This window comes from Pelophylax lessonae (genome assembly GCF_965119305.1).
Source record: "Pelophylax lessonae genome assembly, chromosome: 1".
NCBI classification, from domain to species: Eukaryota; Metazoa; Chordata; class Amphibia; order Anura; family Ranidae; genus Pelophylax; species Pelophylax lessonae.
The window spans coordinates 222,980,735-222,998,816 of NC_138768.1; the positions used below are offsets into that span (position 1 = coordinate 222,980,735).

At 42.9% G+C, this 18,082-nt stretch overlaps 1 protein-coding gene across 2 annotated transcripts in view; it reads left to right on the top strand.

Moving 5' to 3' along the window:
- HECTD4 (HECT domain E3 ubiquitin protein ligase 4) overlaps positions 1–18,082 on the top strand; it is a 335,164-nt gene that overhangs the window by 277,754 nt on the left and 39,328 nt on the right. For both annotated transcript variants that reach the window (XM_082265115.1, XM_082265116.1), the window contains exons 60-64: positions 886–1,065; positions 5,911–7,202; positions 13,272–13,479; positions 13,790–14,013; positions 14,561–14,712. In XM_082265115.1, coding sequence (XP_082121241.1) covers positions 886–1,065; positions 5,911–7,202; positions 13,272–13,479; positions 13,790–14,013; positions 14,561–14,712 — 2,056 coding nt within the window. The remainder of the gene's footprint in view (positions 1–885; positions 1,066–5,910; positions 7,203–13,271; positions 13,480–13,789; positions 14,014–14,560; positions 14,713–18,082) is intronic.

Genomic DNA, 18,082 nt, shown 5'->3' on the forward strand with positions numbered 1-18,082 from the left:
ACAATGTTTACTGCTATACTTGCCGGCAGTAATCGCATGTAAAAAACTCCCAGCAGGCTGGTTGTACCCAAGTTGGTCGATGGATCTACTTGGATAATAAAACCAGCCTGCCTATAGATGGGCAAAATATTGTCCTGCCCCGGCTAAATCCAGCGAGATTTGATCCATCTGTGGCCGGCTTTTGACACATTACCAATAAATATGTGAGCTCAATATGTGAATGTGTCCCATAGGAAACCATAGTAAATGAACTGTAGTACGTTTCTGCAAAAAGCATCAAAAAATGTATAGGTGTGAACTGAGCTTAACCATGCCTTTATGAAAAATTGTTATTAAACCCACAACCGTAAAATCAGTCTGTATATACAGCAAAGCATGCTGGTTATACTCACTGTGGACCCTAAGGGATTAATTCTCTGCATTGTGTAAAATGCCTGTTTGATCCTGTATGCACAGATCCTCCTCTTCTTCCACGGACTCCAAAACGTGTCCTTTGGAGTCAGGCTGCACATGCTCAGTTTGGTGTGTATTGCTGGAGAGTTTTTTTTTTCTTGGGAGAGTGCATGTAATTAGGACAGAGCCAATTGGCACTGTCCAGACAGAGGGTCAGGGGTCCTGTATCCTGATAGGACAGTTCAGTGCAGTATGAAAACTCCTCCTTACAGGCTTTACTAGGAACTGATTAAAGTCCCAAGACTGCTATATACTGCTGATGAGAAAAGGTATTTAGCAGCTAATATTTACTAAAATAATTGCATTTCCATGTTCTGTGTACTGTGGGAGACCAGATATGAGTGCAGGGTCCTGGGTTTAGTAACACTTTAACCTTATTGATTGCTGTAACATGACATACAAATAGTCTGATTTGGGAATATTTTGTTCTAGGAGTGTCTCCTTCTCCTGGTGCCGTACTAGATTTCCATTCCTTGCCCCTGGAATTTCCACTTGCCATGGCTTTCACTGAGCAGCTGCTAACTTGGAAACTAGAGGATGGAGATGAAAGGTCTGATGATGAGCTTGACACAGTCCCATCCTCTGTTCTTCTGCAAGTGGTGGAACTTCTAGGTGAGATGCGTGTTACTTTGTTCAGCAAATACCTTCTTTATACTGCAGTAAAAATCTTCTTTTTATTATTTTGCAATAGTAGAAGCATATTGAAGATAAACAGTCTGTATAAATTCAGCCTTTATAGATCAAGTGTACAGAATGATTATACTTTTTAGTACAAGTAAATCTAAAACCGAACACCTAGCATATAGTAGTCATTATATTAATACACTGTGATTCAGTCAAATTGTCTTCAATACAAAATATATTAATAGCAACAATTGGTTTTATGTCTAGCTTAAAATAATAACACTATCCTAAATTGTCTGTCTGTATTATTTGGTTAGCCACATGGATTAAAAAACATGGATGTTACTGGGACCAGTACACTGTATATTGGTTATTAGGGATGCACCAATACCATACTTTTTTATTTTAGTACTCGCTGATACCAATTACCGATACCTACTGCAACCATTTTTGTTTTTACTTCAGCAATGGTCAGCAATGGTGCAAAGCATTGAAAAGTTATATTTACAAATTAAATAATTTTTTTTTTTTTTTTAAAGTTTGTGCTTTTTTTTTTTTTATGTGAAACATGTAAATATATGTTAAAGGTGTAAAAATATCAACGAACAAAGCAAACAAAAAAGTTTTAATTATTAACCACTTCTTGCCCTACGATGTCAGGGCCTTTGGGTTGGGTTATCTGAATGATGCCTGCAGTTACAGGCATCATTCAGATATCTTCCTTTTCAGCCGGTGATTCCCTGAACTGTAAAATCAATCATAGCGGCTTGATTGTTTTTACAGGCGGCAGGAGGGGACAAAAATTTTTTTTTTTTTTTTTTTAAATTCAGGAAACAGTTTTTTTTCCAAAGAAACACGTTTGAAAAAGGACTGTGCAAATACCGTGTGACATAGAAAGTTGCAACGACCACCATTTTTATCCCTTAGGGTCTCTGCTAAAAAAGATTAATGATAAAAATTGCAGTGCTAAATAAATGAAATTCAAAGTAAATCATTAAACAATAATCCATATAGTGCTTAAACAATAAAGTACATAGTGGCAGATGAAAAAAAAAGTTAATTGAAGTAATATCCAAAGAAATGTGATTATCTAAAAAATATATACAAAGTATATTCCTTGCGCCAGTGGAACTACAAGGGTACCTTATGGAGTAAAATATTAATAAAAATTTAAAAACCAAATAACCTAAAAACAATATATTTTGAAGCTGCTGTATAAATAAAGGGTATTTACATATAAATGGTCTTATAGAAGACCAAATACAGCGCTTGCTATAACCAGTGGATACCAATATATGTATCTCTCTCTATATAGTATGTGCAATTCCAGTGTAAACTTGACATCTACTAAGGAAATTCAACATATATTCATGTATAACAAAAAACTCCCTCTAGTGGATACTTATGTAAATTAGTGCACGGTGAATAAATAAATGTATAAATATATAAAAAAAAGGAATTCTAAATGAAACAATAATTAAAATGTTTTTAAATATTAAAAATAAAGTCCAAAGTAGATCAAGTGATTTCAGTGCTCAAAAGTGGTAGTGAATGTCCTTAATAACAAATAAATCTTAAAATCCAAAAATGCAAGTGCTATGGCGTGGTTTGCCATGACATCAATTACTTGGTAAATAGGTAAAATGGGTCACTTACCAGATTGAGTGGGCTCTATATGCCATATGGCACTAGAACCATTCTCACTTGAAAAGGCCCCCTGGGCTTAGTGGGTTTCCCCTTTAATTGGTCCTGTGAGCTGCTGATGGCTCCTCTAGGTTCCAGGGAACTCGTCAGTAGTAATATGTAGGAGAAGAAAAGAAGGCTCCAAATGGTGTAATATCGTTTAGGAAAATCCTTTATTCCCATACAGCGGGTAAAAACAGTTTGAAAAGTCTTAAATCATCACTGGTGGTCTAGCGGTGCGGGCTGCTCGTCCTTCTCACAAAGCGACGGGCTTCCTTCCGGCTTGCGCTCCACCTCAACGTGACGTAATGACGCTATGCGGTTCAAACTGACGCGTTTCGTCACTTCCGGTGACGTCCTGAGAGGGAAAAGAAATGTGATTGTTTAGATGAATATCCACCTGGTGAACCTCCATCGTGATAATAAATAGGATTTGAGCTTACCAGATCTCTATACTCCACGCTATAGGAGTCTAGACAAGCGTTTGAATAATGATCCAGCACTCAAAGCGAATCCCTCAGTGGTTAGATTGGAAAGAAAGGTAACATGGCTGGCCAAACAATCCCCAGGTGTTTCTCAGACATAACCAATAAGGAAGAAAAAGGGACCATGTCCCGTATGACAAAACATGTAGGACGCAGTCTGTGTCTGAACTAACCATGCCGTCTGAGCTTATATACAAATCATTTTTATCCTGGGAACCAGCATTTTAACTGACTATTCACTGGATTGTTGTAAGTGTTTAGCAAGCTTTTTTTCAAAATAAAAGTGTTTTACACTATGTGGACCCCCTTTTTCTTTCTTATTGGTTACGTCTGCGAAACACGTAGGGTTTGTTTGGCCATCCATATTACCTTCCTTTCCGGTCTAACCACTAAGGGATTCGCTTTGAGTGCTGGGTCATTCAAACACTTGTCTAGACTCCTATAGCGTGGAGTATGGAGATCTGGTAAGCTCACATCCTGTTTATTATCACGGTGGAGGTGCACCAGGTGGATAATTATCTAAACAATCACATTTCTTTGGATATTACTTAAATGGGCTTTTTTTTTTTTTTTTCATTTTTTAACTATGTATTTTAGTGTTTAAGCACTATATGGATTATTTTTTAATGATTTACTTTGAACTTCATTTTTTTTAACGCTGCATTTATCATGTATGTTTTTGCACAATTGGTTCTGTTTTATATTGCAAGCAGCTTTATTTCACTTAGGTTATTATCACCTGCGCAGTAATATTTTTTTACTCTGTGTTAAAAAAAACATATATAATATTTGGGGATTCTGAGTAATTTTCTAGCAAAAAATGTTGATTTTTACATGTTGGAGAGAAGTGTCAGAATTGGTCTGATTGACAAATGGTTAATAGTTTATAAAATAGAAGTAAACAAAAAAAAACAAGAAATAATCAGCAGCAAAATATTAATTAAACGGAGGAGAATAAGGCGCTAATAAGGGGTTAAACAGAGAAACATTTAATAAAAAAAAAACTGACTATCTGCTAATCGAAGCCTGATCTTTGATTTGAAAATGAAGAAAAACTGTAAGATACGAATAGAAATAATCAGTTTTTTTTTTTTTTTGACAGTTCCAATTGCCGGACTTACCATAAGTTTATTCTTCAGCTGTCAACAGGGAAGCCCCACTGACAGCTGAATGAGTCATCAGTTGTTAAGAATGCGTGGCTCCGCTCCTTAACAACCATTAATTGCCGGCTTTTTTTTTTTTTTTACATTTCAGCTGTCAGTGGAGGAATCCCACTGTCAGCTGAAAAAACAGAGCCTGAAAGTATTGGTTTCACGTGTCTGAGAATTTGCATGAGTACCGATACTCCTCATTTCAGAGGGATTGTTTTGTGTGTCCCCACCCAAGGTGACCGTAACTTTTTTTTTTTTTATTGGGCAATCTCGAGCTTCATAGGTTATTTGTATAGCGGTAATGGTTAAGATTTTTTTTTTTGTGTGTGTGTACAACCCCAGTTCCAAAACAGTTGGGATGCTGTTTAAAATATACGGAATAACAGAATGCAATGATTTTAAATTCTCATAAACCCATATTTTATTCACAGTAGAAAATAGAAAACATGCTTGTTGCATGTCATTGACTTGAAGTTTTGAGATCAAAAACAGCTAGGGAATTGACATTTTCAGGAAGAGATGAGCCTTTGCATTCCGTTATTATTTAGCTGAGTTCCAGGCTGCCTCTAAAAAAATTATCAGCAGCTACAAATACTGTAGCTGGTGACTTTCAATATAAGGACACTTACCTGTCCAGAAATCCAGCGATGACATCACCCGAGCCGATTCTTCAATCGAATTTGGCTGCAGATGTTGGCATCTCAAGTAAGGGAAACAGGCAGTGAAGCCTTGCAGCTTCACAGCCGGTTTCCTACTGCATATGCGCGATCCACGCTGTGCCTTGCGAATGGTCCCGTAGTCTTCTGGGACCCAAAAAAAAGTGCCAAATGTGCTAGAGGAGGGGGGAGGATGCTAACAAGTTGGGTTTTCCCTTTGGGGTGAAGTTCTGTTTTAGCTTAATAAACGCATTATCTGAAGGAAATGAGGTGAGGGTAAAAATAAAATAAAGTTTCATGCTGCATGTGTTCCTGAGCACTGTGAAATGCAAAGCTGTGCACTGACATTGCATGTGCTTGCAGTCTGCATTAAATATATAGGAAAATTCTGGCTGTGTGCTTATGGTAATTCACTAGTAGGGATGAGCTCAGGCGCGTGTTCAGATCCTAGTCCCAACCCACCTGAGCAATCCCACCAGGAAGCCGTCACTGCACACCGCCAATCCTATAAGACTGAGGCATTTCCCGGCCCACAGCTGCATATACACACGCCCCTGTGATGTAATGACTAGGCTGCTCATGATTGACGATGTGCAGTGACAGCTTCCTCACGGAATTACTCAGGTGGGTTGGGAATAGGATCCAAACACACCTGAGCTCATCCCCATTCAGTAATACAGCATCTGCATCAAGGTGTGTATAAGAACACAAATCTTTGAACTTTGTTAGGAATATCTGTTATTTTTGCCTAGGAAGGTCTTCTTCATTTTCTTGCTGTCCTTTAATTTTTGTGTTTTTTTTTTTTTTTTTTTTTTAATTAGTTTCTAAAGTTAGGTTATTTGTCTTTCTTTACTTTAGCAAATTTACTGTGGACAACAGATCTGGCTGCTGTTATAAAGGAGCTGCTCTTTCATCTGCTGGCTGAACTGCTACGTAAAGTTCATCACCTTGAGCAGAAAAAGAACCCTACTGGTCTGTCATCTTCCATAGCTCTGCAACTGAATCCATGCCTAGCAATGCTTATGGCTCTACAGACAGAGCTGCGCAAGTTGTATGATGAGGAGACTCAGAACTGGAGTGCAGGCAATGCATGTGGTGGCTCTGTGCCTGGAATTGCTGAACAAGGCAGGTTCTCCACTTACTTCCATGCCCTCATGGAGATTTGCCTTGCTGTGGCAGAAGTTACACTTCCTATTAATATGAGCTCTGCAGTGAGTGTGGTGTCCACGACAAATGCCACAAATCTTAGTGACTCCTCCTCATCTTCATCATCATCTCCCGGTCAGACTCCACAAAGCCCAAGCTTACTCTCAAAGAGGAAGAAAGTCAAGATCAAGCGTGACAAGGCATCCACGGCCAAGCGCACTACTTCCCGGGGAGCAGAGAATGATCCAGCCTTGCTTAGCATGGGAGGAAGCAAGCCAGAGGACATGTTATGGTTCCATAGGGCACTGACGTTGCTAATGATTCTCAGGCATCTTACACGTAAAGATCCACAAGGGTTGGGGGTCACCAATGATGCCATAACAGATGCCAGTCAGGCACTAGTGGGTCCCACTGCCCATAGCCGTTTGCTTGTTATTTCAGGGATTCCCACTCACCTTGAAGAGGCTATTGTTAGGGGGGCTATTCGGAAAGCATGCAATGCTCATGGGGGAGTTTTTAAGGATGAAATTTACATTCCCCTTCAGGATGTAGAAATTCCAAAACCAAAAGACAAAACTGAAGGAGCTGAATGCAAAACTGAAGTAGAGAAAACCACAATGCCAAACCCTGATAACATGGACATTAGCAGTTCCAGCAGTGTGACCCCTGCGGTTAGTGTCAGTGCTTCTGCTTCCACAAGCCAGGCTTCATTGTGCAGCTCACAAGGCGTTTCTCAGACCACCAGTGAGACGTCTGTAGAACAGTTTCCTCCGGAACTCGCAGTGCCACAAGGCCTTTTAGAGCCACATGCAGTATCCAGCCAAGAGAGTTTAGACCTTTCCATATGCAGTACAGGGAGCATGGGCAGTTTGGGCAGCCTTGTGGAGCAACTTGACAATGTAGAAATATCCTCTTTGCCAGATGTTGGATCCATGTTTACAGTCAGTGCACTGGACAACCATACATCCATGTCCCGACCAATCAAGGGATTTGCAGTTGTGGAGGTAAATTCTTTACAATCTTTTTTTATTTATTTTTTTTACATTTTATTAACTTTCGTGGCTAAAATGGGTTTAGTAAAAACAAAAGCAAAACTTGGTTTCTCTATCGCTCATTGACAGACGTAGTCCTCGGTGATACAGCACCTTCGGGTTTATGTTGCCTCCACAGGAGTAGGACTAGACAGGAAATTAAAATGCTCTGGCCACACCTTAGGGGCAGTCCCAGAGGGTATATCCTCTCTCTCTCTCTGCCTCAGCAAATCAGTTTTTTTCTGTCTAGTCAGGAGTAAGGACCTAGATACCTTGCTGGGATCTTCGGTCCTGGCAGGATTTTTTTTCTTAGAAAAGATTTTTTAGACAGCTTTTTTTTTTCTCCAGTGTTCCTGTGAGATCTTCAAGCAAGAAAGCTGAACTGGGCGACGGGCTGGATGTTGAGATCCAGTGGTCACCCCAGTTCAGCCTACGAGCGCGTGCAGGCCATAGCTCCGCGCTGGGTCGGCCGCGACATAGTCCCACTGGACGGGGACTGACCCTGCGAGTTAAACGTCTCGCTGAAACGCCAAAGACCATGAGTCACGGCGTCCGTATTGGTCGACAGCCCTCCTACCTCGGTGGAGAGGGGTACTGTCAGGAGTTGGCGCCCGCCTGGTTCTGGTATGGTGAGTAGTATGTTCCCCCTTTCCCCCTGACGGGTCTTGTGGTGAACGCGGGCCCCTCTCTGTAATGGTAAGGATGGGTTCCCCTCTATCCTATAACATGTCACAGATCCCCCTAATTGAGTGTGATTTTTGTGTACAAGAAGCCAGGAGGCTTGGTTTGGGAGCTGACAATCGAATTGTAAAAATGTGAAAATGATTGTAGTCAGTGGCAGTACTAGAACTTTACTGTGATAGTATAAGGTATCCTACCTGTCAGAAGCCACAGGGCGATATCTATACATGTATACTGCATTCCAGATCATTCCTCCAGCTAAGCAGATGCCTCCCGACGGCCACGGACCGCATACGGCCCGCCAGGGTCCGGTACCGCTGACCACCATGAGGGTGAAGGGTTGTGAGGCCGAGATCCTTCTGCAGACATGCCGCTATCTGTGCAGGCCGCCGCCATTGTCTGGTAGATCGCACGAGGCCGCCATTTTGGTGTAGCCTCGTGTCTCCAGCATGGGGGCGGCCATGTTTGAGGTGACTCAAACACCTCATGGAGCCAGGGGGAGGCGCCGGCAGGCATGTTAAGGGGCGGAGCCACCTCCTTTACCCAGGAAATAGGGCCAAAGACTTCCTGTCTGTAACAAGACAAGCACTGAGCAAGCTGATGAAAACTTCTGTGCATCAGGGATGAGCCTTGGGGTCTCTCTCTCTCTCTCTCTCGGGTTCAAAAAGGCAGGTAACACTGAGGGGCGCTGTTGCGACTGGGGGACACAAAAAAAAAAAAAAAAGTTTTTTACTTTGTCATTTTTTTGTCGCTGGCAAGTGTCTTGTATAATCATTGACCCTGCCGCATAGTTATTCCCACCTGATCCCCTTAAGGTGGCCGCAGGACCCTCCAGTACCCCACTTGTTTTTAATGCATTAACGGCAGTTTTGGAGTCTTTGGTATCCCGGGTGGAGGTGGCCTGTTAGAGACGGGGGTCAAGAAGCGACCCCCGCCTACCCCTATTGTTTATCAGATACTTCAGGGGCTGTTGTCTCAGGTAATATCTCCTCAGCAGTGAGGAGCACGTTTCTGCCTCCGCCATAGCACAAGAGTGGTGGATGCACTAGTTGTGTCCGTCCGGGAAACCTTTAGTCTTGAGGTTACACCGGCAGAGGTAGCTGAGACTGAGATTTATTTTTGGTACTTGTTAGCCTACCAAAAGGGCGAAGGATTTTCCTTTACCCAAATGGGGTCGTTTTGAAACGAACCCCTGTTATTTCCAAACGCATGGCTAGGTGCTATCCGTTTAAGGAATTCCTCTTTATAGGATAGACGGTACCACCTGCTGTCTTGCCACAGACTGTTAGGATAAAAGGACCTCGTAACTAACGAGGACCTTCCTTTTCTGCTCATAAAGAGTTGTTCGTTCCGCGAGGGCGGGCGATAAGGCGAAACCCTCCAAAGCCCCTTTAGAGGGGTTTCAAAGGGCGCTGGTCGGCTAAACAAAAAGTCCGGCTCAGCCAAGCCTGAAGATACAGCCTGATGCGCCCCTACCCATCTCTGGGGTGGGGGGGATGTCTTCACTGGTTTCTGGAGGACACAGGATCGAGTTTCGATCACTTCCACCGGTGCGATTCTTCCCTTCTAAGATTGAACGGTTTCAGGGGTTCTATTCAAACCTATTCACAATGCCCAGGAAAGAGGGCAAGGTGCGTCCAAATCTGGACTTGGGAAGAGTCCATCCGTACAGTGGTGGCCTCCCTGCATCAGGGGGATTTCCTGGCGTCCATAGACATTTAGGAGGCCTATCTTTATATCCCCATCATCGCAGGACATCAGCGTTTTTTCGCTTTCCCAAAGATCATCCCTGGTTCCCACCAGGAGACTGAACTATCTGGGCCTAAGGTTGGATACATCCTGGGCAAGAGAGTTTCTCCTTTCGGAGAAACTCCAGAAGGTTCAGTCAACGATTCGGATGTTGCTGTCTGTCAATTGGCTGGGACTGATGGTGGCCTTCTTAGAGGCAGTACCGTATACCCAGTCTCATACCCGAATTCTCCTGAAGGAGATTCTTTTTTTAATGGAATCAGAATTCCGATTCCCTGGACAATCGGATCCGGTTGAGCGAGCGGACCAGGAAGTCTCCGATGCTCAACCAGGGGAAGTCATTTTTTCCGATAGTATCCAGATTACCAATAAGGGTATCGGAACTGAGAGCGATCAGATTTTGTCTGATTTACTTGATCGAGCAGCTCTAGAGCAGCCCGATTCGGATCCAATCGCATAGGGCCTCTTCATCCAGAGGTTTTTCACTAGCTGTCCCTTCATTGCGACATCCCGGATGGGGATCTGTTGGCACCTTGGCTTAACAGGAAGGTGCAGAGGTTTGTAGCTCGCGCCGCGATCCTCTAGCGGATGCAGCAGAAACGCTGATCGCCCCGTGGGGGCAGTATCAGCTACGGCATGCCTTCCATCCTCTCAAGTTGCTGCGGGAACTTCTTCGCAGGATAGAGGTGGAGGGAATTCCAGTTATTCTGGAAATTCCGGACTGACCTCGTCGAGCCTGGTACGCCGACTTGGTGAGGCTAGTCGCGGACACTCCTTGGAGACTTCCTCTCAGGGAGGATTTGCGGTCACAGGGACCGATCTTCCATCTTGCTTTACAGTCGCTGGCTTAATGGCCTGGCCATTGAGACCCAGGTACTGAAGGACAAGGGAGTGTCAGCTTCAGTTATTCCTACCTCCAGTTAAAGCAAGGAAAGCAACTTCCAGCACATGGAAGTCTTATATTGCATGGTGTGAATCTATTGGATTTCCCCCACATACCTATTCGGTGACCCGAATTTTGGTCGGTCTGCAACAAGGGGTTGAGCAGAAACTATCCTTGAGCACGATCAAGGGTCAGGTTTTCGGCGTTAGCAATCTTCTTTCAAGAAACCTTTGGCTAATCATTCCTTGGTGCGGAATTTCATCCAGGGGGTGCGACATCTGGCTCCGCCAGTGCGCGCATCCTTACCGCCTGGGATCTTAATTTAGTGTGGTCGGTTCTTCAGAAACTTCTCTTTGAAGATATTAGGGAGATTCCCTTGCTTACATTATCCCAGAAGGTGGCCTTCTTGATGGCCATTACTTCTGCACGCAGGGTGTCAGAACTGGCATTGTCATTGAACTGGTGGTTCATAGGGATAAGTTGGTTCTTCTTCCGAATCCATCCTTCCTTCCTAAAGTGGTTTTCAGAGTTTTTCATCTGAATAAAAGTATTGTGTTACCTTCCCCGTGTCCTAAGACTAGCCATCCTTGGGAGTTTGCATTACACTCCTTGCATGGGGTTCAGAAGGATACACTTGACTACTACGAACTTGTTTTCGTAAGACGGACTCACTTTTTTGTGATCACGGATAGCCCTTGAAGGGGGTTGCCTGTGTCTGCCGCGACCATATCTACATGGATCAGTCAGACGGTGGTACAGGCTTATTCTATTAAGGGTCGGAATCCTCCGTTCCCTGTTAGGGCGCACTTCACTCGAGCGCTCAGTACTTCCTGGGCCTTTCGCCATCAGGCGTCAGTGGTCCAGGTATGTAAGGCGGCCACTTGGTCGTCGGTACATACCTTAACAAAATTTTATAAAATTGATGTGATGGCATCGGCGGATGCCTCATTTGGCCGCAAGGTTTTGCAGGCCGCAATTTGAGGAGACCGGTGGTCTACCTCGAGGGTTTTTTTCTGTTTGAAAATTTTTTTTTGTTGAGTCTCATCATTAAGGATGAGCATTGTAAACTTCTAGTTGGCACCGGTTGGGCCTTCTAGATTTGGATTTGATTTCCATTTTCCCACCCCTCATTTGTGATACTGCTCTGGGACGTCCCGAAGGTGCTGTATCACCGAGGACTACGTCTGTCAATGAGCGATAGAGAAAAATGGATTTTTGTAAAATCTTACCGTAAAATCTTACCGTAAAATCCTTTTCTCTTAGCTCATTGACAGACGTAGTACCCGCCCCTCTATTTTTTGAGTTGGGTTGGGTTAAATTCTCTAAACACTGCTTTTGTGACATAACTGATTTGCTGAGGCAGAGAGAGAGAGGATATACCCTCTGGGACTGCCCCTAAGGTGTGGCCAGAGCATTTTAATTTCCTGTCTAGTCCTACTCCTGTGGAGGCAACATAAACCCGAAGGTGCTGTATCACCGAGGACTACGTCTGTCAATGAGCTAAGAGAAAAGGATTTTACGGTAAGATTTTACAAAAATCCATTTTCCTCAGATTGGGTGACACCATGCTACGTATAAAATACATCATCATTGTTTAAAATTGACCAATTTACTGTTGCATGTTTTATTACCGTTTCATGCTATGATTAGAAGGCGGAGGGAACAGTGGTATCATTTGTCCAGACTCTGACAGTTTGACAGAGCCTTCCTGGCTTCCCTAAATACTTTTTTTCTTACCCCCAATGCTCAGGATTTAAAGTGATTCTAAAGGCAGAAGGTTTTTACCTTGATGCATTCTATGCATTAAGGTAAAAAAAAACCTTCAGTGCGCAGCTCCCCCAGCCCCCCTTATACTTACCTGAGCTCCATCTCAATCCAGCGATGTGCATAAGAGCAGTAGCTCTCCCGCCTCTCTCCTCATTGACTCACACAGCAGCAGGAGCTATTGGCTTCTGCTGCTTTCAATCACAAAAGGAGATGGAGGAGAGAGCGGGGGACTGGGCCAAGCTGCACTCTCTGGAGTCCTCAAGAGGCTTGCTGTTGGGGGCATTCGGCAGGGGGAAGGAGCCAGGACCACCGACAGGGGACCCAAAAAGAAGAGGATTGGGGCAATGGTTGTGCACAGAGCAGGTAAGTAGAACATGTTTTTTATTTAAGAAAAAAAATGACTACCTTTTTAGAATCACTTTAATCAGTCTTAACACGTTACAGAATACTCCTCGAACATGTGGCACACCACTAAGATCATACTTGGTAAATTAGATCTTGCAATAGGCATTCTTGTTAAATGACTTCTTTTGAGTGAGGAACAGTTAGAACCAATGCTTTATGCTTTGTGTATCCCCAGTGTTGAGATTTTACCATCCTTTTCTATCTCTGTAGCAGCCTGTTAGAGAGGTAGTTGGGTGGGGCGAGTAAGGACTGGAACCGCTGTTAGGTTTTTATTGCTGTGCTGGGCTTTGTTGGTTATTTTTATATATCATTATCAGTAAACTATGTACGTCACTGTGAGATAATTCTAAGTATGAACTTGCACAACTGTAAAGGTTTCCATTAATTCTTTTTTGCATAGAACTGTATTCATTAATACAATATGTATCCTACAAACAAATCAGAAATAGTAGTCCTGGCTATTAGTAATAAAGTCAAATGCAAAGCTGCCTTGCATATGTTTCTGCCATTAGTCTCTTACTTCAGCTAAACGTTTTCATTCTATATTTATGTTGTAGGTGCGTTCCAAAGCAAAAATTGAGAAAATCCGAGCAAGTTTATTTAATAGCAGTGATCTGATTGGTTTGTCGAGTCTGGATGGTGAAGATGAGCTGATGGAAATGTCTACAGAGGAAATACTGACAGTCTCCACAGTAAACCAGAGTTTGTTTGATACCCAGGGAATTCCAGGCTTAGGAGATTACTTCACTGATAAAACCATGAAAGGTGAACTAGCATAGTGTTTCAACACGTTATGAAAGTTTATAGGCATTTGTGGAAATACTCCACCAGTAGGATCCACTTTTGCATTTATGTCATGTAGAGCAAGCCAAGTGTAAGCTTGCTTTGCGTTCATTTCTATTCAGTTGCTTTGGTGTCCTCTCTTTTATCCCTGTGTACATCCCAGGAAGTTTTGGGGAATTATGGTTATACAGTTACAGATTACATTTTTGGGTTGTATTTCAAATTACTGTTTAAGTAAAAAATAAATAAAAAAAACATAAAGCCACATAGCTGTTTGCTTATCATTTCATAGGTGACAAGTTGGTCCCAGAAGCTCGAGATGTTCTAACAGAAATATTCAAAAGCTGCATTCATGCTGAACAAATGCTCAGCCTCACTCCTGTCAAGTTCATCAAGGTATCTGATATTTATCTGAGCAAAGAGCAGATCAATTCTCAGACACCAGGAAACCTTCTACATACGTTCTTCACCAATGTTCGCCCCCCCAAGAAACTCCTGGAAGATCAACTTACACAGGTAATAGTTTCCAGATACAAAATTGTGCCCTTCCGGTTTGTGTATACATGGCCTGGTTTCAGTTTTGAACTTGATGTTTTATTGCCTACTTGTCCAATGAAAATATGATCTGTCATTTACTAAACTAGATATCATGGAGCTGACACTTGGGCTATATTTATTAAAAATAACATTTGCATTGCTATTCGCCCAGCAAAACTTGTTACATTGATTCTGTGCAAATGGGGCCAAATTGGTTGTTCTTCTATTTCTGGTACAGGTCGACTGTTGTTTCTTCATAAAAAATAGTAGCTTGGAAAAATATTACAATATGGCCACAAGATGGAGGTGAGGGTAATAGGAAATAGAAGGAAAGCATTTGATTTTGCCCCACTCACACAGAAGAAATATAATAGCAGTTTCGCTGGATGAATGGTTATGCAATTATTTTTTTATATACACACCCCACACACCCCTTTGTTTTTGGTGGAATACTCATCACCCTTAGATATCTGTTTTGTGTGTTATCTTTTTCTTAGCCTAACCGATTTCCCTTTCTTGGCTATAGATTCTGAGAAAATATGGCATTGCTAAACCAAAGTTTGATAAAAGCAAATACAGTAAAACTGGAAAGGAGCAGCATCCAGTAAAGGTTGTGTGCACCAAGCGACCAGTGAGCAAACCTTCCACTAAGGACAAAGCTGTATTGAATAGTGTTCGGTAAGTATTTGAGTATTGAGTATCACCCACTTAACCAGACGTATAAGTCTGTGAAGATATTTGTATGTATGCATGACACTGGGTCTTTGGTCACAGGATGGGACCCATGCTGTATTAGTTGATTCTGGTATTCCAGGAAATAAAGTTGTGGATTTGTTGAAACCCCCACCTTGCATTTTGGGACTTTGCAGGGTCTTATAAGCTGAGTTTTTTTCCATATAGAAAATTTGATGAGACTATTGGAATACTTAGGGTATCTGCTCCAAAAACGTTATATTTTAATTGTACAATGCAAGAAAAAGGATATGTAGATCATGCCATGGCTGCTACGTTCAGGTGATTGGACACTAACAAAGGCTTAGCTGGGAATGTTCCCCAGTGTACCCTATATATTTTTTCCTCCTTTGGAGAAGCTTTACAAACCAATTATTTTTATTTTTCTTCACTACTTTGACTGACATGTCTAAAATTGCTTTTTGCCTCAGGGCACACTAGCCGTTTCTTAATTGGTTGCCCTCCATGTTTATTTTGGGAACTGTACCTGGAACCCACATCAGTAGGGGGGGGGTCTCTGTTTGCTTCAGGCACTGGATCCTGCATCCAGTGCACAGCTGGCACATGGTGCAGTGAATGTAGTTAGACCCTGAAGACCCTTTTGGGGTTTGGCCTGCTTTTGGAAACCAGCAGCATGCATAAGGTAATACAGGGTTTTCCTATAATTCTGACTGTGTCCAGTTTTACATGTGGGGTGTTATTTCTCTTAGTGTGTTATCCCCCTCTTTAAATATCTCTACTACATTGGCAGAAGGTGTGTTATCCCCCTCTTTAAATATCTCTACTTCATTGGCAGAAGGTAACATTTACCTTTTTGAATTTGGTGGGTTTTTAAACACACATTGCTGTTTGGTTGACTACATAGTTACAAATGTCCTCTGGCTGACAGACTTCTGCCTGAAATTTTCAGCTTACTGCTACCTCTTCTCAAAGAAAGGGACGTTTTTGCTTCTGCCAGGTGTACTTTACCAAGTCAAGAGCGCGAGTCCATTCTTTTGTTGCATGCCTTGAACCCCAAAACCCATGAACCCTTCTTCACAATAAAGGTGCTCCCCCACTCTTTGGAATGGGGAAATAAATGTCTGTTGGCTTTCACACAAGTCTAGATCAGAGAGGACCCGGACCTCTGGGTCCAATCTGTAGTTTTACAGGGGGCTGCAAAATAGAATTTTTATCCCTGCCCTTCCCCAATTCCTAACATTCAATCTGCCAGCTTCACCTCAAAGGCAGAAATGGGCAGCCCTAAATCAACTTTTAGGCACAAGAAGTGGTAATGACAGTCTCTGCAGAAGAAAGGTTCAGAGGGGTTATACTCAAAACCTATAAATGATCCAAAAACCAAACCGAAGCATTCATCCCATTTTTGACCTAAAAATCCCTAAACCGATACCTGCATGTCTGCAAACATCACTTGGAGCCTGCAAGATCTGTCCACTCTTCTCTCATGGGATTTTATGGCATCAGTGTACATCCAAGATGCCTATCTTCACATTCCCATATTTCTCACACACCAACGTCTTCTACGCTTTGCTGTGGGAGACCAACACTTTCAGTTTGTCACCATACCTTTTAGACTTATTTTGTATCGAATCTTCACGAAGGTACTATTATTATTATAATCCAGGATTTATATAGCACCAACAGTTTGCGCAGCGCTTTACAATGTAGGGGGGGGGGGGATGGTACAATTACAATACAGTTCAATACAGAAGGGATAAGAGGACCCTGCTCATTGAGCTTACAATCTAAAGGGATGGGGAGGTGGGACAAAAGGTAATAGCTGGGGGGGGGGGTGATCTTCTTGTGGAGGTGGCTCAGGTACAGTTCTTAGGTGGAGACTTCCCTCTATAAGTGAGTTTTCAGGGATCGCCTAAAGGCAGACAGAGTAGGGGCTGAATGGACGTACTGGGGCAGGGAGTTCCAGAGGATGTTTGAGGCTCTGGAGAAGTCCTGGAGAGGAGCATTGGAGGATGTAACAACAAGGGAGAGAGAGAGTAGGAGGTCTTGGGAGGAGCAGAGAGGACGATTTTGATATCAGCAGATGAGGTTGGTGATGTGGGGGGGGGGGGGGCGGTGTTGTTGGATGGCCTTGTATGTTGTGGTTAGTATTTTGAATTTTATACTGTGGGGTAGTGGAAGCCAGTGAAGGGATTGGCAGAGAGGAGCAGCAGTCACGGATCAGTTAATAAGGTATATTAGTTTAGCAACAGCATTCATAATAAACTGAAGGGGGATAGCCTGTGTAAGGGTAGGCCAGTAGGAGAGAGTTGCAGTTGTTGAGGTGGGAAATAACCAAGGAGTGAATAAGTTGTTTTGTGGTGTCATTAGTCAAGAAGAGGCGAATTCTGGAAATGTTTCGGAGGTTAAGGTGTTAAGATGTAGCCAGTAATTGGTTGTGGGCGCTAAAGGAGAGGTCAAAGTCTAGGGTTACATCCAGCACGCTGGTGTGTGTGTGGTGGGACCAATGGTTGTGCCAATGATCTTGATGGTAAAGTCATGGGAAGAGGATTGGGGGGGGGGGATATTTCAAGCTTGGTTTTAGAAAGATTGAGTTTGAGGAAGTGGTGTGATAGCCATACTGATATGTCACTCAGTACGTTTGTGATACATGAGGAGATCGAGGGGGTGAGTTCAGGAGTGGAGAGATCGATCTGGGTGTTGTCAGCATAGAGGTGATATTGGAAGCCATGGGAGGTTATCAACTGGCCCAGGAAAGGGGTATAGAGAAAGAATGACGTAGCCTTCGGGTACTCCAACATAAAGCGGAAGAGGAGCGGAGGAGATGGTGTTAAATGTGACTTTGAAAGTGCACTGAGAAAGGCAGGAGGAGAACCATGAAAGAGCAGAATCACGGAGGCCAAGGGAGTGCAGTTTGTGTAGGAGGAACAGGTGGTCAGCTGTGTTGAAGGCAGCAGAAAGGTCCAAGAGTATGAGTATGGAGCACTGACTGTTTTAGCAATTAGTAGGGGAGTTTCAGTGGAATGTTGTGGGCAGAAGCTGGACTGTAGGGTATCGCAAAAGTTGTTGTCAGTAAGGTAGCAACTCATACAGTTGTGGACAAGGTGTTCATGAAGCTTGGATGCAAATGGTAGCATGGAGATGGGTCTTAAGTTATTCAAACAGGTGGGGTCTAGTTAGGTTTTTTTTTTTTTTTAAGTATGAGGGTTACCAGTGCATGTTTGAGGAAGGAGGGAAAGGTGTCAGAGGAGAGGGAGAGGTTGAAGATGTAGGTTAGAGAGTTTAGAATAGATCAGGAAGGTGCTTGCAGTAATTGTAAGGAGACAGGTGGTGAGGTGGACCATAGAAAGGAATTTGG